Source organism: Pseudonaja textilis, chromosome 12 (genome assembly GCF_049901715.1).
Source record: "Pseudonaja textilis isolate UNSWEBS1 chromosome 12, rPseTex1.2, whole genome shotgun sequence".
NCBI classification, from domain to species: Eukaryota; Metazoa; Chordata; class Lepidosauria; order Squamata; family Elapidae; genus Pseudonaja; species Pseudonaja textilis.
The window spans coordinates 2,579,087-2,595,025 of record NC_142001.1 but is presented as its reverse complement, the minus strand read 5'-3'; the positions used below and the strand labels follow the sequence as shown (position 1 = coordinate 2,595,025).

At 42.5% G+C, this 15,939-nt stretch overlaps 1 protein-coding gene across 2 annotated transcripts; it reads left to right on the top strand.

The window, feature by feature from the left end:
* Positions 1–322: 322 nt before the first annotated feature.
* On the top strand, positions 323–10,155 carry YIPF6 (Yip1 domain family member 6). Of its 2 annotated transcripts, none has more exons than XR_015745029.1 (7): positions 323–395; positions 2,913–3,041; positions 3,680–3,758; positions 3,930–3,972; positions 4,647–4,772; positions 5,800–7,842; positions 7,895–10,155. XR_015745029.1 is itself a non-coding variant. In XM_026703124.2 (7 exons), exons 1-7 carry the CDS (start codon positions 339–341, stop codon positions 8,436–8,438), a joined length of 708 nt encoding a protein of 235 aa, XP_026558909.1. In that variant the 5' UTR covers positions 323–338; the 3' UTR covers positions 8,439–10,155. The 2 variants fall into 2 exon arrangements, 1 of the variants encoding a protein (XP_026558909.1); XM_026703124.2 differs by having other exon boundaries at positions 5,800–5,957; positions 8,323–10,155.
* Positions 10,156–15,939: the final 5,784 nt, after the last annotated feature.

The window sequence follows — 15,939 nt, the reverse complement described above, 5'->3', positions numbered from 1 at the left end:
AAGAGAGTGGTGATGGTGGTTGGTGGCTTTCTAGCCTGATCCCGAGCAGCCCGGGTGGCGCAAGGCCGCTGAGCGGCTGGCCGACCCGCAGCTAGGCCTCTGGGCAGCGCTTCTCTCGCCGGGCCGACCGGGGAGCGAAGAGAGAGAAGCCTTTCAGGGGACGAAGCGCGAGGAGTCCCCGGAGTTCCCTCGGCTTTGCGTGATGACGTCACACCCCGCCCCCGGGGGGCCTCCATCGGCCTGCGTCAGGAGGAACCCCTGCCGAGTGATGTCATCGCGGCGCCGTCGCGCGGCGATGACGCCATCTCCACGTCGCCCGTCCACAGCCTCGGATCAAGATGGCGGCGGCGGCGGATGGAGAGCCGGCGGCGGGCGACGGAGCCACGAAGCCGCTGGTAGGAGGGGCGGCGGGCTGTTCCGAGGGCGAGCTCGGGACCCCCAGGGCTGCGAGGCAGAGAACCCAGGCAGAGAGCTCCGAGGAGGAGGAGGAAGCGTCGCCCGAGGCTCCGGGTGCAGCGCCGCTGATTAGGCGTTGGGGCTCGAAGGGACTGGTTGTGCCGGTGGGAGGCTGAGCCTCCGGTCAGCGCCTACCTTCCTCTACGACCTTGTAGGTTTGCCCAGGATAGCGTTGAAGAGCAGTAGCCCTTAGCCTTTCTACAGCCCTGGTCTCTCTCCCCCCCCCCGCCCCCAACACTCTGGGTCTCCTCATTTCCCCCACCTCGGAAGGGTGGAAGGCTGAGTCAACCTTGACCCGGTCAGGATCGAGCTGCTGGCAGTGGGCAGAGTTTGTCTGCAATGCTGCATTCTGCACAACCCCATCCTTCCTTCCTTCCTTCCATTCACACTTCTACACCTTTTACATTCCTGGTCTCTGAGCGGTTTACAGATTCAGCCTGTTGCCCCCAACAATCTGGATCCTCGTTTTAGGTACAGTCATTTGTACAGTCAACCTCATTTCGTTGCACCCGCTTGCGAGTGTAATGACAAATAAAATTCTTATGTCTTATGTCTTATAGTAGTTTCCTTCTATCTTTGGAAAATAGCTGGAGAACAGTCTAGTGCACAGAGCTTCCTAAATAGGATGTTAAGATTTGATGTATCTTTAATTCTGAGACAAATCAGTCCTCTCCCCAAAATCTTGTAATTATTTTAGAATAGAATAGAATAAGAATAAAATAGCTTATTGGCCAAGGGTGGTTGGACACACAAGGAATTTGTCTTTGGTGCATCAGCTCTCAGTGTCCATAAAAGAAAAGATACATTTGTCAAGAGTCGAGAATCATCAGGTACAACACTTAATAATAATAGTCATGGGTTACAATAAGCAATCAAATCATACTAGGAAACAGTACAAATTGTAAGGATACAAGCGACAAAGGTACAGTCATACAGTCACAAGTGGGAGGGGGGTGATAAGGAGTGACGAGAAGATTAATAGCAATAGTAGTGCAGACTTTGTAAATAGTTGGACAGTGTAGAGGGAATTAGTTGTTTAGCAGAGAAAAAACTTGTGTCTAGTAGTTCTGGTGTGCAGGGCTCTATAGCGTCATTTTGAGGGAAGGAGTTGAAACAGACAATGTGAGGGATCTGTAAATATTTTCACAGCCCTCTTTTTGACTAGTGCAGTATACAGGTCCTCTATGGAAGGGAGGTTGGTAGTAATTGTTTTTTCTGCAGTCCTAATTACTCTCTGAAGTCTGTGTCTCTCCTGTTGGGTTGCAGAGCCAAACCAGACAGTTATACAGGTGCAGATGACAGACCCAATAATTCCTCTGTAGAACTGGATCAGCAGCTCCTTGGGCAGTTTGAGCTTTCTGAGTTGGCTGAGTTTTGCTGATGATCCTGGTTAAAAAGATATGCCACAAATATAGACATATTGAAAGAGTAAAGTTTGGCTTGTAAAGTTGCACACGTTTTGCTGTTCTCCAACACATTTAGAAAGGAAGAAGTTGTTTCCAGTATGGTTCTCAAAATAGGATTTAAAAATGTGCAATAAAATGATTGCTTAGGCCCCTGGTAGTCCTTGACTTACGTTCATTTAGTGACTGTTCAAAGTTACAACAGCACTGAAAATAGTGACGACCGTTTTTCACAGTTACAACTTTTGCAGCATCCCCATGGTCACATGGTCAAAATTCAGATGCTTGGCAACTAGTTCATATTTATGACAGTTGATGTGTCCCAGGGTCATGGGATCACCTTTTACAATTTCCTGACAAGCAAAGTCAATGGGGAAACCGGATTCACTTAACAACCAGGTTACGAACTTAACAACTGCAGAGATTCACTCAATAATTGTGGCAAGAAATTCGTAAAATGGGGCAAAACTCACTTAACAAATGTCTCCCAGCAAACAGAAATTTTGGGCTCTATTGTGTTGTAAGTCAAGGACTGCCTGTATTTAATAATAGAACTAAACTCAGCCCATTGCTACAAGGTACATGTACAAAATCCAGTTATCTCTGATCATTTTGTTGCAGCTGTACATCTAGTCCCATTGCCCTTCCATGAAGGGTGAATATTAATATAGAGTCTCCTTAAGTGGGTTTGGCCTATTCGTGTCCCTCTCTGTGTTATGTGGGCGAGAGTGAATGCCTGAATTTAGATATGAAAAGTAGTGAGTGCAAAAACCATCCTGAAATCCAAGCATTCGGATACCAGAATGGCTGTTTCGTCAGCATTCAGACTTGTTTTAGATCCATTCCAACTGTGAAATGAAGGTCACTTCAGGACAGTTCATGTTTGGGATGCTTAAACATCTGAATATTCTGCATGTTTCTGGTTATATATTACATTATCTGGGATTGATCAGGTACAAAAATATTTTCAAATGCAAATGCTCCTGCTGTGCTATTTATTAATTGCTTGGTAGATATGTTGAGTAAATATGTTTTCAAACCTTGTGTAAACAGTTTGCAGGTCTTGCAAATGTGTCAATATCAGAAGACATTCCTGTAGAAGGAGAAATTACTGTTCCTGTGGGCTCTGATACCCCAGACGAAGACTATTCCACGTTAGATGAACCAGTAAAAGAGACCGTTGTAAGTACCTTGGTGAAGAGAAGAGATTTCCGTCAGACTTCTCTTAGTGTTCTTGGCAATAAATTGCAAAAATAAGCCATCCGAGGATATCAACATTGGATGATTTTGATTAATCAGTTTATTAATGAATAATATTAATGAAGCCATTACAAAAGAGCTTCAGTTGCTTTGTGTCGGATTCTGGTTACAATTATTTTTTGTATGTTTTTTCTGCTATCTGCATTAATTGGTCTCTCATAAGCAATGTTTATTTAGTACTAAAACCATTTTCAAATTCAGTACAGTATTCCAAGAAATCGCAAGTCTGTTGAGTCAGCTTTCGGAATTGGGATTTCCTGGAATATTGTATTGAGTTTGAAGATGTATTTGGATATTATTAATTACTGTAATTTAAGAGTTTAAAAGTAATTCATTTGAGGTATGAATCCTTGTAATGAACCACTTAGTTTGCAGGATTGAATAAGAAGCTGGGTAGTGAAATCCCCTTTGATCAACATTGGAATTAGTAGGTTTAAATTTTTACCAGCACTAGAAACAAGAAAAGAGAAAGTCAATCACTTCAATTAGCATTGGTGTGACTTATGTAAATGTATCTTACCTAAACTTATTTTTGACTGAATTTTCATTGAATTTTTCAGATGCGGGATTTAAAAGCAGTTGGAAAGAAATTTGTCCATGTCATGTATCCCAAAAAAAGCAGCGCCCTCCTCAGAGACTGTAGGTGCCAGAAATGTTGAAAACCTTAAACTGTGCTAAATTCTGTGAAAACATACTTGCCTCAGAATAGAGAGTAACACAAGAGGGAGGGAGAACTTTGAAATAGCCATTTGGGGTTGTCAGTTTTGTGTTCCCTTGTGGAAATCATCTGTATGATTTATTTCTTTGCAGGGGATTTATGGGGTCCATTAATCCTGTGTGTTTTACTTGCACTGTAAGTACTTATATTATTTCCCCCTCCTCCCCACACTTTAATGCTCTAAAATTGTGTTGTTCACTTGCAAAATATAAATGCAACACAGCAGTTGTACCTATTACAAATTCCAACAGAGCATCATTTCAAGGACCAAATGTATGGGCTTGGTTTAATAAACATGCATATGAATCTTGAAATCTGTACATTGCGTAAGAGCCTGCACTTCACTGTTTCTGTGCTGAACAATCACAGATCTTACAACCCACCTTTCCTTTATAAATGTACCCCACCAGTTTTTAAGTTTCTTCTGTGCTAATGGCCTTAGGCCAAGGGATGGGACAGTCAAGTGGAACAAGGCTGCTTCTGCCACAGTTTTTATTCAGTGCTTCTGTCTCACATTTCTTATCTGAGAAGAAGACCTAGATCATCACAGAGAGAAATAAAAGAGTGCCACAATAGTAAACAAAAATTATTTCCTTTAATAGATTATAATACCATTGTCTGATCAGATTGCTAAAACATTCTCAGGTGTCTGGATACTTACTCCAGGACAGTCCAGCTCAGCTGCAGTGGGTTGTCCCAATTCTAGCCTACAGGCACTAATACATTTTGAAACAGGAAAGAGAAACCCTAATAATTAAATCAGAAAAGAGGTATCTGTTTCTTTGTCCTAATCCATTTCTCTTCCCTAGAATGCTTCAGGGAGGAGCGGCAGATAGCACAGAAGACAGAGGCCCTCAGTTTGCAGAAGTCTTTGTTATCATCTGGTTTGGAGCAGTTGTCATAACGCTAAATTCCAAGCTCCTGGGAGGAACCATGTAAGAGACCGCTAGAGCTGTCTTCTGAGGCGGGGGAAGAATTGGACTTCCTTGGTGAATCGCTTTAATTCAAGGACAGACAGTTTTTGCCTTAGGGTGATAGAGGCATACCTGACTGGGGCAATTTCAGGTCTTGGGAAGTAGGCTGTTTTTACTTAGAATGTTTTTTTAAAAAATATTTTTTTTATTTTTTAATAACAAGCATAAGCATACATAACAAAATAAACATAAACATAACACAAAAAACATAAAAATATCCTTCTTCATAAATTTACATACAGTGCATCGATTGGTTTACCACTTTTTTTTGTGCATCCATTTCCTAGTCACTAGTATAATTATATTACATAATAGCTCATATTATCAATAATTATATAACCTAATATCATCACTAAAAAAAAATCATTTAGAATTTTGTTAATTCATATTTTAACGAGATAACTATAATTTGCTTAATTTATTTTGCAATAAATCATAAGATCATACCAAATCTACCTTGATAATGTTTTATAAAGATAATTTCTTTTCTTTTCTTATCTTTTCTTTTTTTTACTTAGAATGTTTTTATCTTGAAGCTCTTAAGGTACTGTGGGGGTTATTGAAAGCAAGTTACCCTTGTTGTTTAAAAAGCCACTATAGACCCGTAGCATGCTCTTTGGGGGCTCTGGAGGCCCAAGAGATACAAATTGGGGCATCCCTATGACCTTAGGATGCTGCCCTTTTAAACCAAGAGTGCAGACTGCTTTAGATAGCCTATGTTATGCTAATTTAAACATCTTAATTTTTAAAACAGCCTTCAAACATTTTAATCTTAAAAATTTTACTTTCTTGCTACTAGCTTGCTCATCAAGGAGAAAGCTGAAACAGTTGGCTTTGTGAAAACTTTCTAAAATCTTCTAATGCCAGGCGGGCGGATAGCAGACCGCTTAGGGCCCATTTGGTCTGGCTGTAGTTCTATAGTTCTGTTTTTCTCTCCCATCTCTTCACGTTGCCAGCATTTACCAAGACTTCTCTCTTTTCCACCCAGTTCTTTCTTTCAGAGCCTTTGTGTCCTGGGCTACTGCATCCTGCCCCTCACCGTGGCTCTTTTGGTCTGCAGGCTTGTACTGATAGCAAACAGTGGGACTGTTGGCTTCATTGTGCGTCTTTTAGTCGTAATAACAATGTTTGGCTGGTCAACTCTAGGTAAGTTGGGAATGGGAAACAGTCAGAACTATCTCAGCGCATGGGAACGAGGATCATTGGGTCATTCCTGGGTTCCATCCGCATGTCATAATCCCAGCACTTACGTTGATCAGAATTTTGCGGGTTGCGTTACAAGTTTTGTTTAAAAAAACAGGAGCAGCCGGAAATGAATTCACCAACACTGGAGCATATGCAGTGCAGGAGAGCTGTGTTGGTTTATAGTAGCTAGAAATTGGAAAGAGTCCAATAGCCCCTTTCCTGACTAATGTTATTAAAAGGCACAAAGTTTTGGGAGCTATAACTCACTTCACCAAATGCATGAAATGGATGACTTAGATTGGGGTCTGGTGGAGGTGCAGAAAGGAGGGGAAGGCGGATGGTTATGCAGATTACAGACAAGCAGTGAAGGAGCAAACAACAATCACAGAACACCAAGAAGGAAACCATATCCCCACAAAAACTGGCCAGGCAAGCTACTTTATATAACCAGTCAGAAAATCCCACATTTGTTCATACTGATGATGTTACTTAGCTGGGAAATAAAATGTCTGCAAGGAGACAGCCAAGCTTGGAGAACACCAAAGACTTCTGGACGAACTTTGGACAAGAGAAGTAATGAAAAAAGTTTGACATGAGGATTCAAACTAAAGTAACATCTGAGCATTTCTGCCTCCCAAGATAGTCTTGAAGGTCTCAGAGCATCTTTTTGGGGTGGGAAAAAAAGAGGTGCTATCAGTCTTCTAATTTTTAACGCTATTGCCCTTGGGACGTCTTGAGGCTTTGTTTCCAAAAAGTCTGCCCTTGTCTTGGGCAGAATTAATCTTTGGGATCAAGTATTCTATGGACTTGGGGTCTTATTTATATTTCCTGATATGAGTAAATAATGTTAATTCAATAATAAAAGGAAATTTATACCTTACTTGCTTTCTATTAGTATTAATTAGATTATCCGGATTATGATTTTGTATTCATATTTCCATCCTATTTGACTTGCTGAAATTTTAGAAGCACAATTCCTTTGGGGGAGTTTTTCAGTCTAAAAGAGGAGGGGCGCTATAGATCAGGGATGAACCGCTTTTTCACTTGAGGTCTACCTGGATGGCCAAGCTGGGCTGGACGGAGGCACAGAGCCATTTTCCTCCGGCGTTTCCATCTTGTCATCTCTTCTCTTTGCTCTTCTATTTTCAAGCAGGATTGCAAGGAGAAAAACAGCCGAGTTCAGGTTTTTTCCCAACAATCCCTTGCAAATAGCTGCTTCCGACTGCAATTGGAATACGTGTACCTGTTTTTTGTTTAAATAGATTTTTATTTTAATGGACCGGCACCCTCAGCGGTGTAAGAATAATCCAGATTGTTTTACATACAGTATCTTATTCTAAAAACATTTTTTCTGTTTTTGCTTTTGGAAGCTTTCCCTAGTTGTTAAATTTATGAAGGAAACCAAGGTGTCTACTGTACGTAATAACCCTGCCGTTTCTGGGGGATCTCTGGGTGGCTTCTACAGGAGCCTTATTTTATTCCTGCAGCCACTTTGGGAGGCAGGCTGGGCCAAGAGGGTCACCCTTCAGCTTTCTAAGGCTGAGGGGCCACTTCAGCACTGACCCACCTTTAGTCAGTACATCACATCGGTTTTCAAAATTAATTAAAATTGCACAAGAATCAGTATTCCAGTAGAAAGCTGAACACTTGATTTATTTACAGCCTTTTTATTTGGCTTTTGTAATGATGATCTCAGTTAGTCTAGGCATCAGCTAGAAAGCGGGTTTTGAGCTCAGGTCCTGCCTTGGCCACGAAAGCCGGCTGGGTGGCCTTGAGCCAGTCCCTCCCTCTCAGCTCAACTCACCTCACAGGGTTGCTTTTGTGGGGAAGATAGGAGGAGGAAGATGTGTTAGGTATGTTTGCTGCCTTGATTTATTTGTAAAAATAATAAAGGCAAGATGCAAATAAATAAAAAAATAAAACAATTATTGTTTCCCAAGTTGGCTCTTGCCATTTCCGTGAGGTGTAGAGTAGCTTAAATTTGAGAAGTCAGGAATCCTCATGGTGAGGCTGCGCTCCAAGTGGGCCCGGCTTTCCTTCCTGGAGTGTGGAGACCAGCCTTTCATCCGTGCTGCCGTAGCCATTGGGGGGGGTGCCTTTCTGCTTGCCCCCCACCCCACCCCCCACCCCCTTGGCCAAGCTGATTAAGCTGTTCTGGGCCCGATCCAAGCATTAGTTTGTACTGTCCCTTGGGGAGGGAAGAGGTGGGGGCTGGCAAGGAGCCATGTCTCTTTTTGGATACAGATGTGAGGCTGATATTTTTGGATGGGTTATATTCCTGGTGCCTATTTTTCCAACATTTGATCTTCCTTGTTTCTTTTCCCAGCCTCTACAGCCTTCCTGGCAGACAGCCAACCCCCAAACCGCAAAGCTCTGGTCGTCTACCCCATTTTCCTTTTCTACTTCGTCATCAGTTGGATGATTCTCACCTTTACGCCGTAGTGAAGGCGCTGTCCGCAAAGACGACAAAACCGAATGAAGGTGTTTTTGTTGCTTTCCAATGAAAACCTCCCTCTGTGGTTCACCTGCCTGCCTCTTGCTCTGTTTCTTCCGATATTTATAATGAATGTTGTGAAAAGGCTGGCAGGCTCCTCGTCTGAAACCACAGAAGGCCTCAAACTCTCTCACTCCTGTTTCTTTGAAGAGCACCACTGATGTCTCTCCCTACTGAGTTCTGTTTTCTACAGATTCTGTGTGAGCCTTCAGTAAGGAGAAAGGCTGGGTGTAGTCGTATCTTGGGCCATCAAGATAGTTGACAAAATAAAATACTGACTATGTACTCTTGATTGGATTTATCAGAAGGCCGCAGTTCTTTAGGAGAATACTGTCTTACAGTTTCAAAACATTTGCTTTCTTGGGATGGGAAATGCCATCCAATTCCACTTACTGTCCAAAAACTAAAAGGAAAGGGTGCAAGAAAGGGGCATTGTCTTTTTCTTTTCTTTTTTTAGTGTTTTCATCCATTTTTAATTGTTCAAATTAGCGCACTCTCTTCGTTCCCTGTGCATGGGTTCAAAAGGTCTTGAGGAAGAAAGGCAAGAATAAAGCCATTTGGCCCACATCAGCCACAAGAGATCTTGGATCTCTCTCTAATGCAGGAGGGAAAAAAAGTTGCACTAGAGTAATCAGCAGTTAAGTGTAGAAATGCCGAGCGATTCTGACACGGGAGATCTTGATTCTGGAAACATGAAACACAAAGTTCAACTTCCGTCCCTCTGGAGCCTGGTCATCAGAAAGGATTTCAGCTGTATCAGACCTGGCACCCAGCTCCGTGTCTTGCAGGGATGGTTGGTCCTGTAGAATGACTTGTGAAAGGGGCTACGGGCTTTCTGAGTTCTGGCTTTTTAATTATAAAATGAGGAAACGTATTTAAGTAGCATTCTGTACTTTCTGGGTTCTGCACATTTACATCCATTGTGAAGCCTCTGGAAGAAGCTGCTCTTGAAACCGAATTCTTTGTTCTTGTCTAGTGAGAAGTGGGCAGTAGCTGACAGCTTAGTGATACACAGTTTAATTTACACGGTGTAATACCTTATTTTATATTATTATATTAGTTGTTAAATTAAGTTTATTTTGTTGCATACTTGTTGGGGTTTTGAAGAGTGAAAACTGTTCTATATAATATATAAATTGCTTCTTTGTGCTTCTTACTGAATATCTGGAGTTTTTTTTTCTTTATTATGGGCTTTACATGCCCCTTTTTATTTTCTCCTAAAATTCCAGTTATTGGGCTTTTGTTTCTGTCGATTAAATAAAGTCTGGGATAAATGGCTTTGTTCTTGCTCTGTTTGGCATCAAATGTAGAAAAGAGCAAGCTGATATGGAATATTTCTATTCAAATGTGTCTATGGGGAGACCTCTTTTAAGGTTATGCTTAAGGTCTACTTATAACAACCTGAACTTAAATAATCTCCGTGTAAGGAAAGTTCATTTTAAAATACTTGCTGTTTTCCAGAGGAATTTAAGAAAAGGATCCTTTAAAATTAATCTTCCTTGTGAAATTTTATTTCACATATCATTCTAACTGGACGCAAATGTCAACTTTCTCTTGACCAATAATTATTCCAGGTTTGGCCTGGAAATAAAACTTTACATGGTAATTTAGAGGTGAGATGGGCAGGATAAACATTTAACAAATAAAGTTTTCTTTTGAATCAGACTTAATTCACTCATTTTGTGTGTGTCAACTACAAGGTAATTGAATAAGTTTGCTGAAAAGGAAATATCTTGGTCAAAACCAGAGGTAAGGATCCTGCTTTCATTTATTTTTTTGACAGCAGCATCTTAAGCCGGTGTCAGCCCTAAAGCTGGCCTGACTGAGGTCATCTTGGAAGCTTCAGTGTTGCCACAATGGTGCTAAGAGATAGGGAGCGGGGAATAGAGATAGCAATAGCAATAGTACTTAGACTTATATACCGCTTTATAGTGCTTTACAGCCCTCTCTAAGCAGTTTACAGAGTCGGCCTCTTGTCCCCAATAATCTGGGTCCTCATTTTACCCACCTTGGAAGGAGGGAAGGCTGAGTCAACCTTGAGCTTGGTGGGATTTGAACAGCTACAGTAAGTAGAGGTGGCCTGCGGTATAGCACTCTAACCTCTGCGCCACAGAGGCTCATAGCTGCGGTTTTGTAGCCAAAACAAAATAGTTTTCCCTGAGAACCAAGGACATTCCCACAGGTGGCTAAAGAGAGGAGTGAAGTTTCTAAGCAACTGGACCGTACCGTGATTGGACCATGTGACTGACTGGGAAAGGGGGAATAACTTTTAATTAGGTGAAAACCGTGGGAACCTTTAGAGTCAGTTTTCACGTGTCTGTGCCAATATGATCCGTCCAATGAACCTGTTCCTGGAGGAACCTACTTGCCTCAGAGTTCTGCTTACTGTGGGCGATTACTTGGAAACCTGACGGCCCGTTTGGTTGCTTGACAATATCTCCAGTCCCCAACATTAGGACAACCGGTTGTAGAAAGGGGAGCTGGTGTCACTCTTCTGACTTGAACCCCAGCTTTTAAAGGGAGTTGCCTGGCCGAAGAATATTGTTCTGTAGGCTCTGGATGAGAGAGACGTTTATAGGTGATCATTTAGAGGTGAGACAATATGCTATCTCTAAAAGCAGCCAATTAACCGGAAACAAAATAAGTTATTGGATGTAATTAGTCCCACCCCTTTTGATAACATGCGTCATGTAATGAGGTGTGGTGTTTTACATGCTTATTACACTGGTTCAGTGGTGGGATTCCAATTTTTTTTCCTACCGATTCTGTGGGCATGAGTTGGTCGGCGTGGCAGGGGAAGGAGACTGTAAAATCTCCAATTAGAGGCGGGACTGGCCGGTTCTCTGAACTACTCAAAATTTCCTCTACCGGTTCTCCAGAACTGGTCAGAATCTGCTTGAACGCCACCTCTGCACCAGTTTGTACCTTTTTTTCTTATTTTTCTTCTAACATTTCGCTAAGAAATGTGAGGTATGATGTTAACTAGTTCGTATTTGCAATATGTTTCAGTTACTCTGATGAGACTTACAGAGTTTTCTTTTTTTAATTTACCTTTTCCTGGCTAGATAGCAGTCTGTCTTTTCTCCAATAACACAGATGCTTCTTTACACATAGCAAATTCTCTGCTCTGGTGACTGATTTTTGTAATAAGTCCCCCCACCCACCCGCAATATTGAGGTTCAAAAAAGCAGCAGTAAACGTTATGCTTGTGATGGAGAACCTATGACACGTGTGCTGGAAATGGCATGATTTCTGCCACCACATGAGACATCGCCCAGACAGTTTCACTGCGCATGTGCACACGCCTCCCTCCAGCAAGCTGATTGTTGGGTATCTGCTGTGCATGGACAGGGCGCATGTGGGAGAGGCACACACATGCACGGGCAGGGAGCATGGGGGGCATGCACGCATGCACAGGGGCGCAGGGGAGCACATGCATTGCATTATGAGTATAGGGACTCGTCACGCAACGATGAAAAGGTTAGCTATCACTGATGTCGATTGGTTTGGAAGAAGGGCAACATTTGGGGGTTTCATACTTTTTAGGGGTGTTCTTAACAATCTGTCATATCTACAAATTGCTCACCATCTTGTGCTGCACACAAAAGAGGCCGATTAATACAGTTAATATTGGAGTTGTAGACAATATAATTGCCGATGTTTGCATTGGGGCAGGGCATAATACATATTAATTGTTTCATTGTTTTATAAATTAACATGCTGACAGGAATATGTGGTGTACATCTATATTATGTAGCTCACAAAAACTTCCAACTGTCATTTCCAATTCTTGTACCAAATTTTAAAATGTTATGTAAATATCTAAACCTGTGATATGAATAGGGCCTTTGATTGGCTCACAGCTTTGGAATTGAAAAGTTTTGCTGATATTTGCAGACTGCTTTTTAATAAAATACAGATAGTCCTCAACTTACGGCCACAATTGAGCCCAAAATGTTTGTTGTTAAGTGAATCACTGCAGGTGTTAAATTAGGAATACATGAATCTGGCTTCCCCGTTGACTTTGCTTGTCAGAAGGTTGCAAAGGGGGATCACTGCAACCGTCATAAATATGGACTTTGATCACGTGACCCATGGGAACGCTGCATCTGTCATAAGTGAAAAATGGTCACAAGTCACTTTTTTCATTGTTGTAACTTTGTACAGTCTCTAAATGAACTGTTGTAAGTCAAGGACTACCTGTAAACTACAGGTAGGAATGATGCATTTCTAAGAAATTTTGAAATTGCAGGATGCTATATTTTATCCGAGATGGAAGGACAGGTTTTGGATGAAACTGACATATATTTAATAAATTGTCAAGCCTAGCCTTTCATTGTTTCAATATAAAGTGCATCATTTTCAAGATTTCTATATTATATACTAGAGGAATATTTATATACACTGCTCAAAAAAGTAAAGGGAACACTTAAACAACGAAATGTAACTCCAAGTCAATCACACTTCTGTGAAATCAAACTGTCCAATTAGGTAGCAACACTGATTGACAATCAATTTCACATGCTGTTATGCAAATGGAATAGACAACAGGTGGAAAGCAGAGGCAGGTAGCAAGACATCCCCAATAAAGGAGTGGTTCTGCAGGTGGTGACCACCGACCACTTCTCAGTTCCTTTGCTTTCTGGCTGATGGTTTGGTCGCTTTTCAATGCTGGCGGTGCTTTCACTCTAGTGGTAGCATGAGATGGAGTCTACAACCCACACAAGTGGTTCAGGTAGTGCAGCTCATCCAGGATGGCACATCAGTGCGAGCTGCGGCAAGAAGGTTTGCTGTGTCTGTCAGTGTAGTGTCCAGAGGATGGAGACGCTACCAGGAGACAGGCCAGTACATCAGGACACCTGGAGGAGGCTGTAGGAGGGCAACAACCCAGCATCAGGACCGCTACCTCCACCTTTGTGCAAGGAGGGACAGGAGGAGCACTGCCAGAGCCCTGCAAAATGACCTCCAGTGGGCCACAAACATGCATGTGGCTGCTCAAACAGTCAGAAACAGACTCCATGAGGTGGTATGAGGGCCCAACGTCCACAGGTGGGGGTTGTGCTTACAGCCCAACACTGTGCAGGCCGTTTGGCATTTGCCAGAGAACACCAAGATTGGGAAATTCGCCACTGGCCCCCTGTGCTCTTCACAGTTGAAAGCAGGTTCACACTGAGCACATGTGACAGATGTGACAGGGTCTGGAGACACCGTGGAGAACGTTCTGATGCCTGCAACATCCACCAGCATGACTGGTTTGGCAGTGGGTCAGTAATGATGTGGGGTGGCATTTCTTTAGGGGGCCGCACAGCCCTCCATATGCTCGCCAGAGGTAGCCTGACTGCCATTAGGTACCGAGATGAGATCCTCAGACCCCTTGTGAGACCATATGCTGGTGCGGTTGGCCCTGGGTTCCTCCTAATGCAAGACAATGCTGGACCTTGTGTGGCTGGAGTGTGTCAGCAGTTCCTGCAAGACGAAGGCATTGATGCTATGGACTGGCCCGCCCGTTCCCCAGACCTGAATCCAATTGAGCACATCTGGGACATCATGTCTCGCTCCATCCACCATCCACCAGTCTGTTGCACTACAGACTGTCCAGGAATTGGGGGATGCTTTAGTCCAGGTGTGGGAGGAGATCCCTCAGGAGACCATCCACCACCTCATCAGGAGCATGCCCAGGTGTTGTAGGGAGGTCATACAGGCACATGGAGGCCACACACACTACTGAGCCTCATTTTGACTTGTTTTAAGAACATTACATCAAAGTTGGATCAGCCTGTAGTGTTTTTTCCACTTTAATTTTGAGTGTAACTCCAAATCCAGACCTCCATGGGTTACTCAATTTGATTTCCATTGATAATTTTTGTGGGATTTTGTTGTCAGCACATTCAACTATATAATGAATGAAGTATTTAATAAGAATATTTCATTCATTCAGATCTAGGATGTCTTATTTTTGTGTTCCCTTTATTTTTTTGAGCAGTGTACTTAGTATGAATAAATTATTTTTCAAAAACTAATCATACATGTACAGTAAAATATTTTGAAAGCCCTTCAGGCAAGTTGCATAAAACACTTTTTATCTGAAATCATGAGGAAGCACGGGCTTTGTGCAGATTCTACAAGTCCATGCTAAACTTCCATTAACTGTAGAGGTTTACCCATCACATAATATGGGCCTTTGGATGTAGTTCCTTCTGTCTGAAAAAGCATTGAATTGCCCTATCTTGGATTTTTAAAAAACTTCCATTTGTCACATCATTTATTTTTTTCTTTCGTACATGCTGTGAAATGACTGGTTTGATTTTTTTTTTTTTTTGTTATGCTGTTAATAGAAATACATCTTACATTTTTTTTTTTAAAAAAAAGGCAAGACCTTTTAATTACATTAACAGGTAGCCAGGCTTGATCAATGGAAGCAGGGAGTTATTATTCCAGATGAAAATCAGTTTGTGGAATATATAAATGGTCAGATAGTCAGACTGTAGAGTTGCTTTGCAATTGCATTAGCCTCATTAGCTTCCCGGCCACCACTCGCCCAACTCAGTCGTGGCTATGTAGCTTTTCATTCAGGCTCTTCTCCTTTATCCTATCCTTGATTTATATGGGTATGTTCTTTCAGGTAACAGAATTATCTGAATGGGACCTTGGAGGTCTTCTAGTCCAACCCCCTGCTCAAGCAGGAGAGCCTGTACAATTTCGGAGAAGTGGCTGTCCAGTCTTAAGCACCCACAACTTCTGGAGGCAAGCAGTTCCACTGGTTAATTGTTCTCACCAACAGGAAATTTCTCCTTAGTTCTACTTTGCTTTTCTCCTTGATGAGTTTCCATCCGTTGCTTCTTGTCTTGCTTTCAGTTGCTTTGGAGAATAGGTTGACTTTCTCTTCCTTGTAACAGTTATTGGGACACTGCTGTCATATCGCCCCTATCCTCCTTCTCACTAGACTAGCCAAGCCCAATTCCTGCAACCATTCTTTGTATGTTTTAGCCTCCAGGCCCCTAATCACCTTTGTTGCTCTTGTCTGCACTCTTCCCAAAGTCTCAGCAGTTTTAGACCAACTGGATGCAATATTCCAAGTGTGGTCTTGCTAAGGCTTTGTAAAGTAGTGCCAGTATTTGATTAGAATGAATGAGTTGGACGGGACCTTGGAGGTCTTCTAGTCCAGCCCCCTGCTCAAGCAGGAGACCTATACTATTTCAGATAAGTGACTATCTAGAACAAGGGTGTCAAACTCTTATTTCATTGAGGGCCACGTCAGGCTTATGACTGACCTGAGGGGGCCAGGGTGGGTATGGTCATCGTGGCTGAGGTGGGTGTGGGTATGGGCGTGGCCAGCTTGACGTCACTTACGGCCCAGGGCATCTAGTGGCCCAGGTGGGGCTAGGGGAATCCGTTATCTCCAGTAGGGGAAGGCAAGACCAGGATGAGCACCAAACCCTTGTCCACTAG

Bases quoted from the DNA above. Each gene is read 5' to 3' on its own strand.
- YIPF6 (XM_026703124.2), top strand. From the start codon at position 339: ATGGCGGCGGCGGCGGATGGAGAGCCGGCGGCGGGCGACGGAGCCACG. The intron at 396-2,912 runs GTAGGAGGGGCG...TTGTGTAAACAG, and splicing joins ACGGAGCCACGAAGCCGCTG to TTTGCAGGTCTTGCAAATGT. The intron at 3,973-4,646 runs GTAAGTACTTAT...TCTCTTCCCTAG, and splicing joins CTGTGTGTTTTACTTGCACT to AATGCTTCAGGGAGGAGCGG.